This window comes from Vanellus vanellus (assembly GCF_965231255.1).
Source record: "Vanellus vanellus genome assembly, chromosome: 4".
Lineage (NCBI taxonomy): Eukaryota > Metazoa > Chordata > Aves > Charadriiformes > Charadriidae > Vanellus > Vanellus vanellus.
This window is the reverse complement of record NC_138909.1, coordinates 28,146,930-28,164,958: the sequence shown is the minus strand read 5'-3', so window position 1 is coordinate 28,164,958 and position 18,029 is coordinate 28,146,930. Positions and strand designations below refer to the sequence as shown.

At 40.4% G+C, this 18,029-nt stretch overlaps 1 protein-coding gene across 1 annotated transcript in view; it reads left to right on the top strand.

Annotated features, from left to right (window-relative positions):
* Nucleotides 1-895: 895 nt before the first annotated feature.
* NPNT (nephronectin) overlaps nucleotides 896-18,029 on the top strand; it is a gene marked incomplete at both ends in the record, with an annotated part of 53,201 nt that continues 36,067 nt past the window's right edge. Inside the window, 3 exons of the mRNA XM_082482761.1 lie at nucleotides 896-966; nucleotides 2,340-2,440; nucleotides 10,583-10,633. Of these exons, the coding sequence (XP_082338887.1) occupies nucleotides 896-966; nucleotides 2,340-2,440; nucleotides 10,583-10,633 (223 nt within the window). The remainder of the gene's footprint in view (nucleotides 967-2,339; nucleotides 2,441-10,582; nucleotides 10,634-18,029) is intronic.

The following is an 18,029-nucleotide window of genomic DNA, read 5'->3' as shown; positions in this document are numbered from 1 at the left end:
TCTGTCTGTAATCAGAGGGATCTCAGAGCAGCTCTGACCCTAAATCGGTGACAGGCTATTATTAAAAGTGTCCCTCAGTAAGTCCCGAAAGCTGTAGTTCATAGAAACAAACCAAAAATAACTGCTGTATTTTAACATGTTGATGTGGAGTAGAGATGCAGTCATCGCTGTTGGTAGTGGTGCAAAGGAGGTCGTTACGTGCTGCATGGGTGATGTTTAAACTTGTCACTTTTTTTTTCTGGACAAGGGCTGAGACACCTTATGTCACACACGCCAACATGTGCGAGCTATTACTAGGAGTGTTTGAGCCAGAAAAAAACCCCACATATACCTTGCAATTATTTCAAAAAGCTTTATTCGGGGAGAAGTGCGGTTGGCAGAAGGTGGCCGAATCTTATGGTTTTGGCTGTAGATGTGGACTTTGCTCGCAGAGAGGAGCGGGCGGCCCTCCTACTGCACCAAGTTGGAGCTAGAAAACCTTATAAAAACAAAGCCCGCCCGCCCTTGGTGTCTTCAACCTGCGGCTTTTGCCTCGCTCGGCCCCTGTCAGAAGTAGTTGGGGGCTCCTTTCCCCCTACCTCCTACACCAGGTGTACTGGAGGGCCGGGCCCGACCGCGGGCCGCCCGGTGCCCCTCAGCTGGGGGGGGGGGGGCCGACCGCGGGCGCCTCTGCCGGGGACGGGCGGCGCTGCCGCTCCCCGCGCAGCGCCTCCTCCGCCCGGCAGCGAGGCGGGTGGGCAGAGAGAGAGGGGTTCGCCGCCGGAGCTGTGGCAGTGCAGCCGGCGTCGGCGGCAGTGGGACCCCCGTCCCCGCGCCGGCCCCGCGGTCCGCCGTGCAGCGCGGCGGTGGGGAGCGCCTCTGCCCCCGCTGCTCACACCGCGCCGCCCCGCCGGCCATGGATCTCTCCCTGCGGCTGCTCTTGGCGTCCTGCCTCTCCCTGGGGGCGGCCGGGGAGTTTGACAGAAGGTAGGCGCCGGCTCCCGCCGGGCGACGAGCGGGCGGTGGTCGGGGGCCGGCCGGGCCAGGGAAGCCGGTGTTTCCTCAGGCGGGTGGGAGCCCCCCGCGGGGCGAGCGGAGGGAGCCCGGGCTCTCCCCCCCGGGGCGGGCGGGGGGGCTTGGGCGCCCGCGGCTGTGGCGGCTCGCGGGGCTCCTAACTGCCACCACACCGCCGGGGCGCGAAATGGCGGCGGGGGGCTCGTTACCGGCCCCCGGGGCCGCCTCACGCTGAGGCGGGGGCGGCCGGGAGCCCTCGGTGGGACACCACCCCCCCCACCACCTCCCCCCAAGCCGAGAAGAGGGGCCGGCGAGCTGAGGGGGGCCCGGTGCCACCGTCGGGGTTCCCCGGGACGGAGCCGGCCGGGGTTGCGCATCGCCCGGCTGCCCGAAGAGGGGCCGCGGCGTGCAAAAGTTTATGGCTCTGGCAGGGTTGCGTCCTGCGAGAATTTAAAAACAAAGCGCTTCGCGTGCTGGAAGAATCAAATTAGTTTTATTGACGCCTCGAGGCGCTTGAAACGAAAGAGGGTGAAGGCTGCAGCTCGAGTTTTAACACGACGCGCGGTGAACGCGAAGGGCCGGGGAGCGCCGGGCGGTGCCGGGGCGCGTCAGGTGCAGCGCGGGGAGAGGGCTCCCCGGGCGCCGCCCGCCCCCCGCAACAGCTGCGGGTGCCTCTCGGTCAGCCGGCCCCGTCCCCGCCCCGAGGACTTCTGCTTAGGATTTGTTCGAATGCAGTGTTCGCTTTCTCTCAGCTTCTCGTTAAAAACCATCGATGGTCCGTGCCGATACCCTGTAATTGCTTGCGACTTGTGGTATCTTTTTCCTTGGAACAAGGAAAAGCTACAGCTCTCCTTTTGTATTTAATTTCTGTTTTAACAGTTCAGGAAGCTTTGGGGTTTTCTGTTTCTGGGTTGTTGGTTTTTTGTTTGTTTGGTTGGTTGGTTGTGTTTTTTTTCTCTTCTTTTTCCCCTTTAAATGTTTCAGTGAGAAAATTTGGCTATATGTTGTGAAATAAACCAGTGCTGAAACTTTATGATGGTGGTTTATTCCATGTTATGAATTTTGTTTCAGACTTTGGAAATCATTCAATACCAGCCTGGGAGTGGCAGCAGTGAGCATATTGCAAAGCATGACAGTTTTTTCAGGCTTTACAAAGTTACCCTAATTATCTTTTCCCCTCTTTGCTTATAGCCATTTACACTTTCTGAACTAAACGCAGTATTAATGATAGAAATCCATATCTCGATGCAGGAGAAGTTTTTGCTGGTCTTTGTCATTTCTTAATCATAGAATAATTTTAGCTACTTCCAAAATATTTCACCACGCTTTTTTGAACTCTTGTTCAGGTGGCCCAGACAAATAGTCTCCTCCACAGGACTGTGTCGGTTTGGAAGTAGAATTGACTGCTGCTGGGGCTGGGCCCGAGTGTCCTGGGGACAATGCCAACGTGAGTATCGTTGCTGCTGGGGCTTCTAGTCACTTGTAGAAAAGGCTTGCACACACCTAGTCACGTCTTTCACATGTTCACACACATTCTTACCACGCAGGGCTTAGGCTTTTGCACGTGTGAGTCTGACTTACTTGTAAGGATGTTGTCAGGTTAAAATTCTGTCTATTATTAACAGTACTAAAAATGATTGCAAGGTAAACTTTAGTTAGGGCAATGAGAATTTGGGAATCTCTGTTTGGTTTCCGCTTCATTTTATGCTCTCATCTAATAGCCTGATGTAACACTACACTGTGTCATGTTACAGGCACTGCAGGGCGAGAATATTTGCGTCCAAGAAGGAAATCCAAATTATTGACGTTTCACTTTGAAAGTCAATGGAAATGTTCCAGTTGGCATTAAGTTCAAACATTCTTTTAGTAACCCCAAACTAAGGATATAAATATACCTGACAGCATCCTTTTACTGGGTCACACGTGAAGAGAAACATCTCTGAGATTCTCACATCTGTCTAGAATCTTGGATATAATTGCAGGATAACCAAGTAGATAAGTCTTCATCATTAACTACGTCTTCAAAAGTTATTCTGTTGTGGCAGCTAGCACTGTTTAGAAGGTAAAATTGTTAGGAGTGTCAGAGAGACCTCAGCTTGTTAAAATTACAGCCTTTGATACTGGGAACGCTCGCTCATGTGTTTAACAGTGCATACATGAGTGATATCCCCTAAGTTTTTGCAGAAGTGAACCTATAAAACTGGTTCTCATTTTTTGTTTTAATTTTGATACAAATGTCTGCAAACTGTATCGTTTTCTGCCAAGCCATTTTAAAAGTAAAACAGGTATTAAATACTGTAAGTTGCTTAGTCTGCAGGGCAGTGACTGTAGGTGGCAAATATTAGCCAAAAGAGAGAAATAGCATTGGCAATGCAACTGTAGACTCTCAGCAAAGGTTTTGTTCAAATCTGTAAGCAGCAAGATTGGCTTCTTCCTTCCCAAGTGTGTTAAAAGCCCACAATGTTTAACAGGTGTATAAGATGACTGATAAAAAAGCTATGTAAAGTACTTCTGTAACATAATATCCCTGATACTGTTTTTTGATGCAAAGTTCTCAGGTTGATACCTCTTAGTCCATACCATGAATTATTTTGATTTTTAGGGCTGCAGTTGGTAATAAGTAGTCCTTTCCCAGGGATGAATGTTTGTAGAAAAGGAAGGAGAATGTGAAGTAGGTTGATTGAGGCTACTCCAGAGATGATAAAATCTATGTCCATCTTTCATAACACAGTTTTATTTGAAAATTATTGAGCATTTCAATGTTTGAGGCTACAAAGGCTTAACTGGCAAGTATCAATAGTTCACATCGTTGAAAAAAAAAAAAGAAAAAGGACAAACCCCCAAATATCCAAAACCCTAAAAGGGGCTCACTGTGGCCCTTTTCTTAGACAAGTTGTCTCCTGTGTAATCACTGTAAATTGCAGCTCGTGTTAGGGTATACATCAACTTCAGTTATATTTGTCCTTTAATTTCTCACTATTACCCAAGTATGATTTGGGGTTGCATTTTTATCATCTTGGGAGACAGGAATAGCATAAAGTGATGCTAGCAAAAGATTCATAACTAAAAGTTGAAAACAAGACAAAAGTAATAATAGACAGAAAGTATTTTTTATGTTTTACTGCTTGAATTTTGTCCATAAGGTCATTTGTAGTGCCAATTTTTTCAGATAGCATAAATGCTCTTTTTTTTTTTTTTAAGGCTAAAGCTAGGTGAATTCTCACCTCCTTCCACTGCATTTTAGTCCATTATTCAAAGGTTTGTTCTTCACGTGTATTTCCAAGAAGTGCATAGATGCATTTTATATGGTCATCTCCAGTAGCTGGGACCAGACTTACAAAAGAATACAATTATCCTTTAGGTGTCTAAATGCATTTTTTTCCCCATTTTTTTTTTTTTTTACACACTCTGGGTACTGATAACTTTTGAATTGCTGGTTCAGAAGAGTCTCAGACACTTGAGTGAAGATCTTATTAAAAATGTAACATCTTCTTCTAGTTTTTAAATGGAAGAAAAACTCTTAGCAAAATAAAGCAAGAAAATCTGCCCCAGTTGTGGGGGTGAAAATTCCAGTTATATCACAGAGTGGGAGATTACACTAAATGAATCTTTCTAGTGCTCGCAGCCAAATAGAAAATCTGTACTCAACTCTCCACCTTGGGAATGTGGCATTTGGTATGAAGGATTAACCTGGCACAGAAGGCAGCATTCCTGGCCTCGAAGGAAAACTTGAGTGTTTTACTGTACAAGGGGATATCACTGAAAAATTTCCAAAAAGGCAAGTACGCAATTATTTCTCCTACTTTCTCTATGGAGAAAGGCAAACTTCTTAGTCCTGTCCCCAAAATGAGCGGCATAAATACATGTCAGACTTTCTCTACTAGATTTATGTTTTCTTTGCAGTTTCTAGAATAAATTGGTTTTGCACAATGAAAACAAGTATAGACTCAGGCTTAAAAATTAATAGTGAGACCCAATCTATAAACGAATCCAAAAAAGAAGCTGTAATATTCAGGCAGTAATTCTGAGCTCTTTATTAGTGAGCTTGAACTGCTTTTCTCAAAACTAGTTTGAGCCATCCTTGCTATGCCTGCAAGTGCTACAGCACCTTTGGACTCTCGCCTGCTTACTCATGCATAGTTTACTGTGTAGGCACCGATCATCTCTGAATTTATCTTTCAGACAACAACTGTAAGGTGGGAGCCATGCCGGAGCCAGAATGTAGCAAGAATATAGGCTCTGATACATGACAGGGTATCTTATGGAGAGCTCTGAATCATGATGAGCCATGGGCAAGTGATCGCTAGCACACCTGAATACATTTTCTGCTGCCCAGCTGAGCTGCTCCACCAAACATGTGTGGGCATGCCTTCTGCCCGTGGCTATTGAGAAAAAAAATGCGTTAGTTTAAACCAACTGTGTGATTTAAGGTAATGGTTTAATTGTGACAGAGGTTTAAGCCTGTGTATGTCAGCTCTAACAGAGTAGGATTGTGGCATAGCTGACAAGCAGTAACTAATTAAGCCTTGGTAACTCAGTGCTCCTGATCTTCCATCCATAACCCATCCATACAGTTGCAAATGGAAACTGAACTGCATTAGCTAAACTTGCTTTTGTGAAGTGTGGAGTAATTCCTTTTATGTCCCTTTGACTGACAAAGGAGTGCACATGGAGCATAACCATGCTTACTGCTGCTTAGTAACGCAAGCCAGCATAACTCAGCTGTCTTTTTCACTCTTATAAACACATAAGAAGAAGTTGAAATCAGGCCCCTCCTTTAATTTACACTCTGCTTTGAAACATCCTCTGTCTCCTGTTAATAAATTACACCCATCAAGACTTGCACATGTAAGGAAGTGCACGTAGGTCTGATCTCTGTAAATTTGCTTCCAAAGCCTGTCAGTGTCGGCTGTAACTTCTCAGCTAGTAGAAATATTCTGTCATCAGTGACATGAAATTGCCTTCTCAAATGCCCTTTCCAATTCCAACAAATGCAATTAGAAGGTGTTCCTCCAACTGAAATAATCAAGAACTTTGAAACAGGTTGGTTTTTTTTTTTTTCCTTCCTTGCAGATTGTGAATACCAAAGTGAGATCCACGTTTAGGCAACTAGATCCATGTTGAGACTGATACAAATATAGCCATATTTTCAAAGGGGCTGAATGAATGTAACTCAAATTTGTTGGCATTTCTAAGTCCTTGTAAATTAAAAATCCATCCACGCTTATTTAGTGGCCTAATCTAGATTTAGACCCGTGGATATATTCCATCAGTAACATAACTAAGTAGCCTTTCTGCGTTTTTGATCTGGTATATAAACCAGGTTTATTGGTTAAACCTGATGTGCAGAAAAGCTAATTTGGAAGTAGCAGAAATGTTTAAACAACTCTTAGTTCATGTGAAGTAACTTCATCATCAGTAGAGCTGATCCTTTACACTGGTGGACTCACAGCATCGGTGCTTTAAAGTTAGATGTTAAATATCCCAGTTGAAATTAGTCCAAAATTCCCATGTTGTTGGTCAGCCTGTGGGATTTACTTGCACATTAATAAGTAGTAGTGGGAGTAATCACATAAAAGCCTACTTCTGTGAAAAATGGTATGTTGATAAAGTACCTGATGAGATGTGTGTAAAAACAGTGCTGTTGTCTTGCATTTTTATGTGTTATTGTGGTGCACACAGCAAAACTATAACCCAGAGCAAAAGTGAGGCTAGAAAGAGTTTCTTCAGGATTTCTTCTTTCAGAGTAGGGGGTTTTGACTTCCTGTGACAGAGCGTTTTTACTAAGAGCAGCTATCAACAGTGCATTTTTAATTCATAACTCCGTTTGCTTTGTAAGGCAACTGCATCTGTGGTACTGAGTGTGTTGTCCTAACCCAGAACCAATTAAACAGGTTTTAAAGCATACAGGGAAGCCCAAGTTGGGACATGCATCATTGCACACATCTTGCACAAACGCACCTTTCTGTGTGCCAAAAGAAAAAAATTTGCCTTGGGAAGTTGATTCAACTTTTTTTTTTTTTTTTTTTAATGTGTTATTTAGCATTAATTTTCATGGTTTAAAATACTTGGGGGAAGAGAATTTCCAGCAGTGGTAGGGCTGGAGCTCAGTTGTTTGAGCTGGATGAGAAATGTCAACTGCAGAATAGAAAACAGTTGTGTCCATTCCTGTATTCTAGCTGCTGTAGTCTAGGAGACCTGCTGAAGCCTGTCCTAAGCCACCCCCCTCATAAGATATCTGTGGCAGCGTTCTGCAGGGATGGCTGTCTTCCTGAGTGTTTGTCAAGGAAAGTATAATCTGGGCCTTGCTGTCCAAGTGTCTCTGCTAGGTCAGAGGTAGGCCAAGCAGCAGGAGGGTCCCTTGGAACCACTGCTGACTGACCCTTGCTGATAATCGAGTGTACAGAAATCAACTGTGAATATATACTCTCATACTGAGCTCTGGAACCTCATTAGCCTGTCAGAAAACTGAAATATGGGATAAGAGATGCACTCGCTTCATGCAGAGACTTATGTGAGAAGTAGTGTTATGCTTTTTATTCCCCGGTATGAAAGAGGAAGTTCTTTCCTTCAGTTTCTAACAGGCCGAGCTAGGGGTAGTTCCTTGTGGACATTTCTGCCACTAATTTGTCTTGGTTCCCTGAAAGTTACTCTTAGAACTAATGGTCTACCTGCCTTGCTTTTAGCTGTCTTACAAATATCTCTAGTTCTTTCAAAAGCTCTAAAAATGATTTCCACATGCGTGTGTCTTTCATGGACAAAATACATCTGCTTTGTACTTGGCTGCATGTCTGTTTGTAATTGATTTGTATGCTAGTTATATGTAGTCAAGGCACACTAAAGATATACGCTGCGTTTTGCTTCAAAATTCCAGCTTCAGTTTAACACCCAAGAAGTGTAGAAAGAGATACTACTTTAACATAGATTTAAAATGTTAAGCAAAGATTTTTTTTTTTTTTTTTTAAGAAAAGCAATATAAACAGGCTTGAATTCTCATTCTGGATTACAGTTTGGACAACTCCTTTGCTAGAGGCGATGGTAAAAATGGTTCCTTTTGCTGTGCTCACGTATGTACAAAATAGAAGGTTGGATCTGCAGCTTCTAAAAACACATGCAGATCTACTGTCACATGCTCTGTTGGCATGAGTCTGCATGACTGTTGGAGTCAACAGAGGGTGTTCTGAGGTTTTGTCTGCTGGACAGAAAGTTTGACCAACAGAAGATGCTTAACAGGAATAAAATCCCACTGAACGTGGATTGTACAAGTAGAGATGTTAATTCATTACTTCACTCATTTCAGTGTTGAATTCTTCATAAACAATAGCAAAGTCTACGAAGTCCATCTTGAGAAGGGGTTGTGAAGATGAGTGTGCTCTTTCGGAGCGTCCGTCTGTTGTAACTCCATCTGGTTGTCTCCCTGTGCTGAGGTTTCAGTGTTTTACCAAGAGAGCAAAACCAGAATAGGTCAGCAACATAGTTTCCCACCACCTTATGCTAAACCCATGACAATTGGCTGAAAAGCCTAGGGACAGAGCAATCAAGAAGGTATACAGTAAAATAGCCCATTAGTAAAAATATAAGTCAAGCCATCAGTTTACACCTCCCTTTAGCATTGCATCATTAAAAAATGTTAAATGAAAGATGTCAGGCTGGCATTTAGATTTAGTCAAGCCTAGTAGAAAGCATACAATTTAGGAGGTTCTTAGGAGGACCTGCAAGAGAGAGGGGAGCTTGTACAAGCCAATGTAGCAGATGCAGGCATAACCAAATGCTTTGCTGGGAACTGTGCATGCTGCTGCCTTCTTAAAACAGTTGTGAAGAAACTTACGGTGTCTATGCTGCTGCTCCTGTCCTGATGAGCTTAAAGACTGTGTCTGTACTGTGCAATCTATTTACAGAGATGCAAAGTGGTGGTGGTGGGGTGGGGGAAGAGGTGGCTGTGCTCTCATTGATGTCTAGAAGGAGATTTTGTACAACCAACGATAATGTTAATGGGAGTTTGCCCATATAAATCATCTCATACATCAATGGGAGAAGAGGCCATGAGCTGCTTAGGACTTCTGTTTCTTGCACATAACAATGCTTTCAGTGGAAATGGCAATTCTGTATAGTCCAAGATGCACAAAAATAAAACCATGGTTTTGTTAATAATGATCCATGAAAATACTAGCTTCCAGGAGACTGACCCACTAGCAGAAACCTCCTTAAATTCAATAAGAGTTTTGTTACTGAAATTTTGGTTGCAAGAATACAGTCCGTATTAATGCATTGTTTTGGCAGTGTTTAATCAGTATTGATATGCAGCATGTCTGTTGCTTATAAAATGATGAATATTTTTGTGCATCCCTGGTTCTTTTCAAAGAAAAGACATTTTATACAGAATTGCAGTACTGCTTTAATACTGCTATGCAAGAAAAATGAGGTTTTGCTATTTTTATTCAGTTTGGGGTTTTTTTTTTTTAGTTTAGAAGCTATATGCTTTTAAAGCAGTTATACCTTTACTATGTTAAAGATACAGTATCCTTTTCCACTTCCCCACTGCATCCCTCATGCACTTCATACATAAATAATAGTTTTTCCCAAGGAAATCTCAATAGTAATGTGATTTGACCATTTACAGCTGCAGCGTATTTGTATTTGGAGCTTCTCTCAAAGCCCAGCAACAACTTGGGGAGCCTCTCTCCACTATAACAAATCCTAAGGGACTTTCTGGTTAAAACTAATTTAAACCAATATAAGTTGCAATCATAGCAAACACTTAAGTGTTGGTCACATACTACTAAAAATACAAAGAGCTGCTGTTGCTTAAGTCCCAGTCTTTTATAATAAGGCTATGTAGCCTAACAAGCTATGCTGCTAACATTAATTTTATTGGCAAATAAATTGATTTAAAGTAAGCCCAAAACATAAATCTGTGTTTCCATCTTATTTAACTTTTGTAGCGTATCTAGTTTCATATGGCAGTAAGAAATTAAAAGGTCCCTAAGCATTAGTTTTAATTTGGATGACATTAGAAATTTAAACATTATAAAAATGACCAGTAAATTTATATGCCAGCACATTTATTGGTTGCAGATGTTCAAATACTTATAAATGTGTGTAATTTTAATTACTCTCAAATTAGCATCCAGATGCTAACCCTTTATGTTTGCTCTGTGGAAACGCAGCATTAAAAATACATGCCTATATTTAATAAAAGGATACTGTCTCTTTAAGAAAAGCATTTATGTTCTGTTGATGGAAACATTGAACCTAAACCCTGAAACATGAGAATTTTTACAACTATGTACCATGTGAAACATGACAAAGTGTAGCTCCTTAGTTGATTGAATAAGAATAGCATCACGTCATTATATTTAATTATTCGTATGTATCAGAATGTGTTTGTTAAATCTTATAATGAAATACTGATGTACGGTATTTCCATTTTTAAATGTGTACCAGAATTTTTTTTGTTTCAGAAAAGCTCTGAATGTTGAATGTGTGTAAGTCTCCAGGAATGTAACAAGTTGATAAAAACCCCAGCCAAGTCCATCCTTCTTACAGAAAAAAAAGCTGGAATTTCTTTTTTTGGACATTTGTTTTGCAGCTTTCTACGTCTTAAGGCAGAGAATAGCCAGCCTAAGGTGCCAGCCCAAAGGTTAGCTGAACATATTTCTTGAAATAATTTTGGCAAGGTTATGACTTGGAGTTATGGCCTCTAAGTCATAAGTTTACATGAAATCTATAATATGTGACAAGAAGATGTAGATGTTCTTTTATTTTTTACATTTTTTTAAACATTTGATTTGGGGAAGGTGAGGGGGGAAGGAAATTAACAGGGCTGTTTTGTCCCAGTTACCTATCCGATGAGATAGTTATTTTCTAAACTATTGCACTTTTCCCTTTTCACTCTTTTTCTTTATTTTACCCTGAAGCCCCAGGCAATATTTTTTTTCTTCCTGCAAATTGTTTATACTCGCAGCATCATATTTGCAAGCTGTCAGACTTAGGAGGCCTAATTTGCTTTCGCAGTATTGTATCATGTGCAGTGGGAGGTTAGTCTGGGATGGCTGAAGCACTTATTGCCCCCCGTTGCCTGCTTTGCACCTCCACTGCAAGTTGTCATTCCCACAACAGGGAAACTTCACAGCCCCTGCTCTACAGCAGCGTACGGCCTGGCATGTTAGAGCAAAATGAAATCAATGCTAGTTTACATTGGTACCCAGGGCTGTGGTCTGCTGCTGCTTAGGAATTGATATGTCTTGTTTACTTATCCCTGTGGTGGGAGTACCAGCTTTTAGAAAGGGGAGCAAAGCAATCAGCTGTTTTTGTCTGTGAAAGTCAGCTTTGCTTGATACTGTGATACAGAAGTAACTCAGCTGAAGCCAGTGGGTGTTGCATTCTAATAAACAAAATAGCAATAAGGCCCAGTTTGTTTTCTGCCACCATTCACAGAGACACTCATGCAAGCCTGTTTCTACCTGCTGGAATTCAGTAAGCACACAGAAAGGTTCGGGTAACAAACAGGCATTTGAGGTGATAGAGCACGATTCTTTAAGCAGTCGTCATGAGCCACTTGACATGCAAACATGAAAAGGTGGACAAAGCGTGAAATATTTCTTGCTTTTCTAATTTTGCATTGTGTTAGATCAATTTTTCACTGATTTTTAAAAAGAGTATTTAAGTGCATAAGCATTAGTTTAACTTTCACTGACTTCATTAAATCCTATCCATTTCAGTGTTACCCATGCTTAAGTTATGCACGCTTTTAAGTGCTGTTCTGAATAGCAAGGCATTAATGAACCAGTGTCTGGATTTGTGTATGCAGTTTGAAACACTTTTGGCAGCAGTCATAGGCAAGCGAAGAATTCACTGCAATGAATAGCCCTCACTGGTTGCAGTTTGTCATGTTAATGTGCTGCTGCCAGAATCATATGTGCAAACGGAGTAACTGATTTACTGAGGCAAATGAAAAATTAGGAGCCACTTACTCAATGGAACTGTATATTTTAGATAGAAGCTTAAGCATGCATTCTGACAACATTTATTATCATGAATGTTACAAATAAGTGCAAGTAATTTGTGAAAAAATATTCAGGGATTAGATACTACCATTTTATCTGATGATATTATCAGTCTCTAGTTACAGAAGTTGGTCAAGGACATTTATTATCTTTCAAAAAATAGAGTAAGGAATGTTTTGTGTATGAAATGATCTGAAAATTAATACCCAGTTGCCCTAGTCAGGCTTATTAAGCTCTACAGAGGTATATATTGTAACTGCTAGTACGTGTTTTTGGGAGGCAAAGTTACTTTTTCAGAAGTAATTGTGTGAGTTTATGGGTATGACATGTTTTTACCATCTACTGGTAACTGTGTGGTAGGTTAAGCTTTGTGCATTCTCCTGCATTTGTATGTAGTCAAAGAAAAAAGAAATATGTAACTCTGAAAGAGCTGCAGTGATTTATTTTACAAATTAGCTCATACCTTTGGGATCCAAGATCAAAATTGCTGTGAATAAGGCAGATTTATTTTCCTGAGTGTGTGTTTATGCAATTGCATAATTTGCAAAGAATTGCAAAAAGTAAGTAGAAATAGACAGATGTGAGCTGAACCTGGCTCTGAGGAAGTATAGAACTTGAGTTTGTGGTCTGTAAGTATCACAGGAAAAAGGGACCCAGTGTCAGGTGAAGGAGGAGGCATGGAGGAAGGCTTGTTTCACCAACATACACGTCTTGTTATAAAGTTGGCGCTGGGGGAACATAAGTAGTGATCTTAAGATGGGAAATCTGTTCTGCATTCAGCAGTGTAAGAGGGTCCAGTAAAGGTTTGTGAAGCTGAATAGTGTGTAATCATCTCTGGGCTGATGCAGAAATTACTTTCTGTGTTTGGGTAAGCTGAATTTTAAGGAGCTGGGATTTAGAGTCAGAATAAATATGTTATTGAGAAGAGAGGGCAGAAGCAAGGCCATTCAGGCAGATGGTCAGCATAGTTTGTTTCAGATGCAGGTATTCTTATGCGTATTTTTAGGCTTCAGAGAGGTGAAAATAGAAGTTCAAGGACAGTTTGGACATCCGCAGTCTGGCATTTTGAGGCAGATTTGAGTGGAGGGATGCAGAAAGAGCAATTAAAGACTTTGAGGGCAACTTCTGTCAATGAAACCCTCTTGTGGGCATCACACAAGAAAGAAAAAAGCAAGGAATAATTATTAAGGAACAGAAATTAAGAGGCAAAACAGAGAAAAGGACTGTAAGAATTATACACAGAATTATACTCGAGGCTGTTTTGATGAAAAGTGTTGGAAAACCAAAGAAGAGTTGAATTGGAAAAGATACTCCACTAAGAAAGCTCAGGGATTTCCGTTGGTGGCCACAAATGAAGAGCAGGAGTTAGGCAGGTAGGAACCAGGCAGTGCAACCGTCTGGTTATGACTCCACCAAACAGTGTTTTGTAATCAAGAAAGAAATCATTAACATTAAAATTCTAGATGAGAAGGAATAGAGGAAACAGCATGTAGTAGTCAACTGTGCCCTCAAAAGGTGGCCAGCTTAGTGCAGAGAACTGACAAAACCTGAGGGGAACTTCCCAAGCAGTTTTGAGGGAACTGTGTGCAGGGAGCAAAAACAGATGAAATTTTAAAAACCCAACATTATAGACCCGTAATGAATTGATTGACTGTGTTTTTCATTTATTGTATTTACACAACACTTAAGAAGTAACAATTCAGAATGACTGAGTCATGCTCAGACACCACCAGCAGCTAGCAGTGGCTGGGAAGATTGGTGGCTTCTGGCTTTTACACAAGCATAACATGTGCTAACAGCACATGCGTTTCACCAGAAATTTTTTTCTCCCACACTTGGAAAAAAAATATCCCAACCCTAAACCCAAACCACTCATTCATGTTTCAATTCCTTGTGTTATTTTTACAGGAAGTTTAATTTGGCCTGAAGTTTAACTGAGGCTTAAAATGTGGTATTTATCATCTTATTTTGGAGGAAAAGGTAGTTCTTACCAACCTTTAAAATGGGTAGTCTGGTAGATTTACGGCTAAATAAAAGGCCACTGTCCACATTTCCTTCTTGCTTAGTAGGGAAGTGAATGTTATGTAGCAGACTGAAGTCCACGGACATCGCTTTCTTCAGTCACTGTAAATGTGAGTTGTTTGGAGGGAAAAGATGTTCTGTTGGTGGTTGTTGTTGCTTGTGGGGAAGTTTTTTTAATTGTCGAGATGCAAAGAATATTAGTTGGGAGAGTGTTTTCCCCGCTACTTACGAGTCTAATTGTGTTAAAAAAATGGATAAATACCATGTGTTTGTGTGTGAGCAGAGCAACTGAAATATGCTGTTCCTATGCTATCTGGAATTTTGCAAGAAAGTAAGTAGAGTGGAAAATCCAAAGAAAATAACCAGTTGCATCAGCATACGTAGTATATGCCTAGACTCTTACCAAACAGCTGAAGTAATTGTCTATTAGAAGAAATGGTGACAGTCAGTCTCAAGCTTATTTTTATACCTGGATGTCATTGTTGACCATGTTGAAACGGAACCCTTTGGGAATCAGGGAGTGTACCTCTGCTGCCGTGCAGGGGCAGCTCCTCCTTTGGAGAAGGGAGTATTTGCAGGCTGCAGATGGTAGAGCCTCAGCCAGCCCACCTCTCTGGGCCTGGTGGGTATACAAATAGCTCGGTGAGAGTGGCATGATTTCTGATGGGAAATTCTGTGGGGTGTATCTGTGGTGTTGGCTGAGCTACAGATGTTGCTAAGCTTACTGAAAAAAGCTTTTCTCTTGTGTATAGAAATTCTTCAGTTGTAACATTGTATTGAATTTCAGCAGCTGTATATAAATAAGAAGCACAATACTTAAGTAGCCAAAGTGCACAGAATGTACTCTAATTTATTAAACAGGATTTCTTCAAGTGCAGTGTTCGGCAGCAAACGCAGGCTTCCAAATACCTGTTTAATGTGCAAAAAAAAAAAAAAAAAAAAAAACCAAACATTTTATGATGACTTTGACTTTATGGATAGTGGTTTGCTAATCATTAGGAAACTTTCCTTGTGGTAGTAGAGGTTCTTGAGCTGTAGACTGCTGAGGCGCTGAAATTGCTTTTAACCAATAATTTTAAAAACAGGAGAGAGAGATATCTGTCATGTAATTTAAATGCATTTCCTAATTATATCTGGAGACTAGGAGGTAGACTAGATCAGGAGTTACCCACCTGTATGTCGTACAAGACTTTAAATACTGCATAGTATGGAACAGTAGTTTGTTGACATGTATTGGACTAGGTGATCTCTTGAAGATCCCACAGATCCATTTGCTTGATTTAATAACATGGCCTATGTTATGTTTCATATCTGTAGACAGTTGTATATTATCTGTTTTAAAGAAATGCTAATACATAACTTTTGTTCTAGTACAATAGCTGACCTACTTGGTTAACTGAGAGAGTTAAGCAAAACATCTGATTCCTAATACAAATGTATTTGACCTTCTGAATTAGAGGAACATTTTTATTACTAAATGAAATGAAAATCTCATTCATTTCATTACTGAATTTTGTAAGGCTTTTTGTCTTCAAGTATGAGATCTTTTTTTCCTTTATCTGAGCTGCTGCTAATTTATAATCTATGCAATTGAGGGAGAGACCAAGACTTTAAAAAAGTCAGCAAAACTAAAGCTGCTGCAGGTTCAGCTAATGAACTGTAACTGAGGCTGATCCCATGGCACTTTGTGTTTTTTAAAGAGTAATTATTACCTAACTGTATCCTAACCCACAATACAGATTTTTTCTAAAGTACAGTTGAAATTTCATGAAAGCTTTCAAAAACATTTATAGTAATTTCTGTTTCTCTACTGTAGTTTAGATCACATCTTTTTCTTTTTCCCCAGTGACTTCAAAGTCATAAAGTTGATCTTCATAGTCTTCATTTTGCCACCATCACCTCTAATTAGACACTGGTCTACGATGTCAGGAAGATAAGAGTCTCAATGCCTAAATGGGCTCTTACACAAAGAGGATCTTTCTGTCTGCTTATGACTATAGTGATTAAAAAGACAGTAATTGTTTCCAAGTACAATATTCTACAAGTTTTTCATGATGTATTAGTTACTCTTCAGTCAAACCGGTCCATTACCCAAGGGCATGGTTTTTAAAACATACCTTTTAGTAGGCTAAGCAGCCCCTTTCCCTAATGTTTTAATTGAGAGATGTTTCTGAATCTGAATCCCATTTCTTTGTTTCTGAACAGTGTTTATTGGAAAAAAAATTCTTGCATTATCAGTGAGGGATGTTTCTAGTTGACTTTTAAGATATTCCTTAAGACAGTTTTCAGAAAGAGACTGCACCATTGTGTTAGGAAGATCCATCAAGAACAGTGCTGTAGATTTTTACCTTGCTGTAGCAAGGTTTTGTGTTGTCAGGGAATATCACTGGCCATATATATAATGTTTAAACAAAAAAATGCCTCGATAATAAACGGCAAATGCAGTCCTAAAACTGGAGCAAACTCCTTCTACACTAGCAGATGCATGCATTTGTGGGAATTGCTGATTCTGGATGCTTTGAATCTTATGGAAAAGATTTTAGAACATCAGAGGTCTATTTACCTCATTCTTCCACAAACAAAACTAATCTCTTGTTCCTGTCTTAATTTTGTTTAATTCAACCCTGTTGAGCAGCTTGGCTAGAATGCAAGCTACATTTTTGAGTGCCTTCTGACAAATTTCTGTGAAATTACATCCTTAAAACATCGAGTTTTGTGATACAGCCTGTTGTCAGATTAATACTACAACTGGATCTAGTTAGTTACTATGCAAATTCCAAACGATACTGTTAGTTTAGAAAATGAACTTAAAGCCAGGGTAAATAGTGAATCCTGATTACAGGCTATTCAAGTTGTGCTGCCCTCTGATTTCTATCTAATTTGTTTCCGTCTGCTTAAACAGTAAGCTTATCAGAATTTTGCATCTGCATTTTGTTGTATACTGATAAACAGTATTTTAGAGCATAGTAAATACTTTAGTTTTGCAGTAGGCTGAAACAATGTGTTTAGTAATAGAAAGACATTTTTAATAAAAAAGGCTTGGAAATGTTGTTTAAAATTTTGAGCTGTAAAATTGTTTCCAGAGTTACACAGGATTCGTTGCACTCTGAAAATATTCCTGTTAGCTAATCCTACGTCAGTAGAAATATATTTGTGCATGAATTCTTATATTTCTTCAAAAGCAATGCTTATTATTGAAGCTTTAAAAGTTTGTTTTATGAATTTTGTTTGTGTTATATTGAGAGAGGTACCAAAAAATGGCTTCCTAACTATTATTTCCTGGAGTTCTGTATTTATGCCCCATTTGGGAATTAGAAATCACCTGGCAAATTTGACCCTGGAAGCAGAATAGACCATAACTTCACATTTTGAGACTGTATCAGTATAGCAGGTTGGGTAATAAATGCCTGAAATGTTCAGAGTCTAAGTGACTTGAATGTGTGCAGTGATAAAGCCGCATATTACAGTCAACATCGCTTTTGCTTTTACCCAGTCCTTTTTTCCTCCAAAAGAAAAAAAAATAACCATGTCAGTATCCAAACACCAGAAAGGGAGAGATTCGGGCAAAACATTGCTTAATTAAGGGGGTAAAGAGTATTGCTTTATGGTTATAGAGGAAATCAGTGAATGCTGGGATCTGTGCTACTGCCCATCAGTGACTGAACTATGGCTTTGTTTGTATATCACCTGTGACACTGATGTACACATTTTCTGTATAGCTGGGGCGTATTCCAGTTTTACCAAATTTAATGGCATGACTCATATATGTATATACATAGAGAGAGCAAGTGAAGGCATGGTGCCTACTTGCTGATTAGGTATGAAGAGTTTAATATCCCAGAAATGTAGCATTGTACAGAAATAGATTACTAACAAGTATCTCGCCGTTCCCATTGGGATGGTGGTTATTTTTGAAATTGCACCTGATGTTTAAACAGTGGTACTTGAAGCATATAATGATGTTGAAGGGAGGAACATAAGCAGTACTATTTGTTAGGTCATTACTAT